The sequence below is a fragment of the Carlito syrichta genome, unplaced genomic scaffold (genome assembly GCF_000164805.1).
Source record: "Carlito syrichta isolate Samal-C Ts95f unplaced genomic scaffold, Tarsius_syrichta-2.0.1 Scaffold305149, whole genome shotgun sequence".
Lineage (NCBI taxonomy): Eukaryota > Metazoa > Chordata > Mammalia > Primates > Tarsiidae > Carlito > Carlito syrichta.
The window spans coordinates 995187-998786 of NW_007249245.1; the positions used below are offsets into that span (position 1 = coordinate 995187).

Sequence of the window (3600 nt, forward strand, 5' to 3'; positions counted from 1 at the left end):
GGAAAATCGGGGGGAGCTTTCTCGTCATTTTTTCAAATGAGAGCGCTGGTCACTCACTGTCCAGAGGAGTCGAGCGAGGGACTGGGCCGGGCCCAGACGCCCAGCAGTTAAGCCACACCCGCCCTCGGGACGTTCTGTGACGGAGTGCCCTTTGTGACCGCAGCTTTGGGCCTCGGGAGGAGGCGCCGTCACTCCGGGAAAGGGTCCCCGTTTCCGGGTGGAAGAGCAATCGTGGGAAACAGAAGAGAAGAACCAATAGAGCTGTTGAGAGAACCGTAATAGAGTATACCATAAACTTAGGTTAAGAGCATGCTATATCCCGATAAATATGTCATCGGCTTGTGGACAATAGCACAGCCATTTTAGTTTTCTGCTTTAAAGCATAACCTGTAGCTGTTTAAAGTTTCAGTGATGGGGAAAACACTGCAAAGCTCCAGTTCAAGCTTCAACCCCTTCCCTTGACCCACTTTCCCCTGAGCAACAACCAATCAGGTGCCAGGGGACAATCACCTAAAGTTTCCAAATGTCTCTGCAACATCCCCAGCTAGTGGGCCAAGGTCAGCCCGAGTCAAGCTAGCCAATCCTCCACGATTGAGCTGACAACCAGAGGTTACTACCCAATTAGATGGTAACAGGACTGGAAAGTCCCCCCAAACTCCTCCTCCCTTTGTGTAAAAGCATAAAAGGCATCTGCTTAAGGAAGTCAGGGCCTCTGGGTATACTCCGCTGTGTCGGTTGTCGACAGGGGTCCAGGATCGAGCTTGCAAATTAAGGCCCTGTTGAACTTTCATCGGAATTGTCTCTTGGTGGTCTCTCGGATTGAACTTTCGGCCACTACACTGTCATATAAGTCCCTATTTTTGGGATACCATGGAGTTTTGTCCCTCGTGGGCGAAGATTGGTCAAAGGGTAAGAGAGAGTTAGGGCATTGGGGCCTAGGAGAGTGATGCTGAAGCAAGAAAATTGGGGAAATGGGAGAGAGTCAGTGCCCAGTCTCTTTGGCTGACTTCACTGTCCAAAGCCCTTTGGCATCATTGACATCACTGATAAATGCACGTGATCAGAGAAGAAATGTTATGCGTACTTTACCAGCGAAGGCATGACCATAGGCAGGCAGTGGGTGACCAGTGGGACTAGAACTTGGGGGAGGGGGCGGTGGGACACAGGTAGGAGGGAGGACAAAATGGCCCCAATGCTGGCCAACAGCATCACCTCCTCCTGTCCTTCTGGAAAGGATCCTGTAGGGGTGCATCTGAGCAGAACTGAAGTTTGGTAGCTCACTCTTGGTCCTTGTGTCCCTTGCTTCATTGCCTTACTTTGACCTGGAACCAGAAACATGTGGTCAGAGCTGGCAGGATGACTGTCCATTCCTGAGTGCCCGGTGACTGGATCTGGACTTTCTTGCTCACTGCCTGAGACACCTAACTCCATGTCAGATGAGTAAGGAGGCGACTGCACTCTCGTTTCTTTTGTCTAATGTGGCAACCCTTTTTGCTAAACATTCCTGTGTTGTCTGCTCCCCTCTTCTCTCCAGTATTTTTTTTTTTTTGAGTTGGAGTCTCACTGTCACCCAGACTGGAGTGCAATGACTGCTCCCAGCCACTGCAGCCTCGACCTGCTGGGCTCCGGGGATCCTTCCGCCTCAGCCTTCCGAGTAGCTGGAATTACAGGCATGCGCTAACATGCCCAGCTGATTTTTTGATTTATTGTAGAAATGAGGTCTCGCCAAGTTGCCCAGGCGGGTCTCGAGCCCATGGGCTCAGGCAATCCACTCACCTCAGCCTCCCAAAGTGCGGGATTACAGGCTGAGCTCTCTCCAGTGTTTTTATCACCATAAGCTTCGGATTTTTCTCCCTTGGCCCGACACCCTTCTCCTTTTCTTTTTCTTTTAATTTAAGCTTTTATCTTTTGACAGGATCTCCTTCTGTTGCTGGAGTGCAGAGGTGCGATCACAGCTCACTGCGCATTGAACTCTTGGGCTCAAGTGATCCTGCAGTCTCAACCTCCTACCTAGCTGGGACTACCACACCCAGCTAGATTTTTTATTTTTGTAGAGATGGGGTCTCGCTGTGCTGCCCAGGCTAGTCTCAAAATCCTGGGCTCAAGCAGTCCTTTTGCTCGGTTTCCCAAAGAGCTGGGACTACAGGTATGAACTACCACACCTAGCCTACCCTTTTCCTCTCGTAGTTGACAAAACTTTCAGTTTTTAAAAAAACTCTCTGAAAGTTCAGCTACATGATTAGCAAACTTCCCTGATTCCTTAGACTGCTTCTTTAGTGACAGTTCCTTGTGACTCCTGGCTTTAACAACAACATGGACTTCTCTTGAGGACATGTTTTCTCTTTGTATCTCAAGCAGAGATGACTCATTCTCTCAAGCTCCAAAGTACTTGTGGTGAGAATGTGGGATATAGGTTCCCTTTGCTCTTTCCAATTCCTTTCAAACCATTATCCCTCTCTTTCTATTAGAAAATCTCTTGCTCCTTACAAGCTTATGCTACACACAACCATTTCTCTGCCTTGTCCTTTCAGATCTGGATACTCTCTTTTCCTCTGAAAACTTTGACACCTGTCTCAAAGTCTTATTCTTGAGACCATGAAGCTGAGTGAGTTCAGTGTCCATTTAGATGGCCTGATTCCATTCTCTGGCTTCTCCATTTTGGAGTTTCTTTTTTGACGCATAAGAAATTCTGTATTTTGTAAAAGTTTTGTTTTTAATTGACCCATAGGAATTGCACATTTTTATAGGGCATAACATGAGGTTTTGATACTTGTATACTTTGTGTAATGATCAAATCAGGGTATTTCGCGTATCCATCACCTTATACATTTTCTTGGAGTGAGATCATCAAAAGCCTCTCTTAGATATTTTGAAATATGCAATACAATATTGTTAAATGTAGTCACTCTAATGTGCACCAGAACTCCAAAATGTATTCTTCCTGCTTAACTAATTTTGTGCTTGTCCTTCTTCGGTCCTCATCTCTGGTAACCATTATTCTTCCTGCACTTCTATGAGATCAACAGTTTTACAGTCCACAAGTGAATGAGATCATTTGATTTTGTCTTTTTGTGTCCGGCTTATTTCACTTAACATAACGTCCTCTAGGTTCCTCCGTGTTGCTGCAAGTGACAGGGTTTCATGCTTTTTTAGATTAAATATTATTTCATTGTGTATATATACTACATTTTTTAAATCCATTCATTCACTGATGGACACTTAGGATTATTACATATTTGGCTATTGTGAATAGTGCTGCAATAAACATGGGAGCGCGGATATCCCTTTGACATACTCATTTTCTTTTTCTTTTTCTTTTTTTTTGAGTTGGAGTCTCACTCTGTCGCCCAGATTGGAGTGCATTGGCCACTCCCGGCCACCGCAGCCTCGACCTGCTGGGCTCCGGCAATTCTTCCACCTCAGTCTTCCAAGTAGCTGGAACTACAGGCGCGCGCTACCACGCCTGGCTAATTTTTGATTTATTGTAGAGATGAGATCTCGCCAAGTTGCCCAGGTGGGTCTCGAACCCGCGGGCTCAGGCAATCCACTCACCTCAGCCTCCCAAAGGTGCAGCATTACAGGCTGAGCCACCGAGCCCGA

General features: G+C 46.7%; 1 protein-coding gene across 1 annotated transcript in view; it reads right to left on the minus strand.

Annotated features, from left to right (window-relative positions):
• Window positions 1–292, minus strand: part of FAM183A (family with sequence similarity 183 member A) — a 1681-nt gene extending 1389 nt beyond the window's left edge. The window contains exon 1 of the mRNA XM_021714011.1: window positions 54–292. Within this exon, the coding sequence (XP_021569686.1) occupies window positions 54–292 (239 nt within the window). The remainder of the gene's footprint in view (window positions 1–53) is intronic.
• Between the last annotated feature and the right edge of the window lie 3308 nt (window positions 293–3600).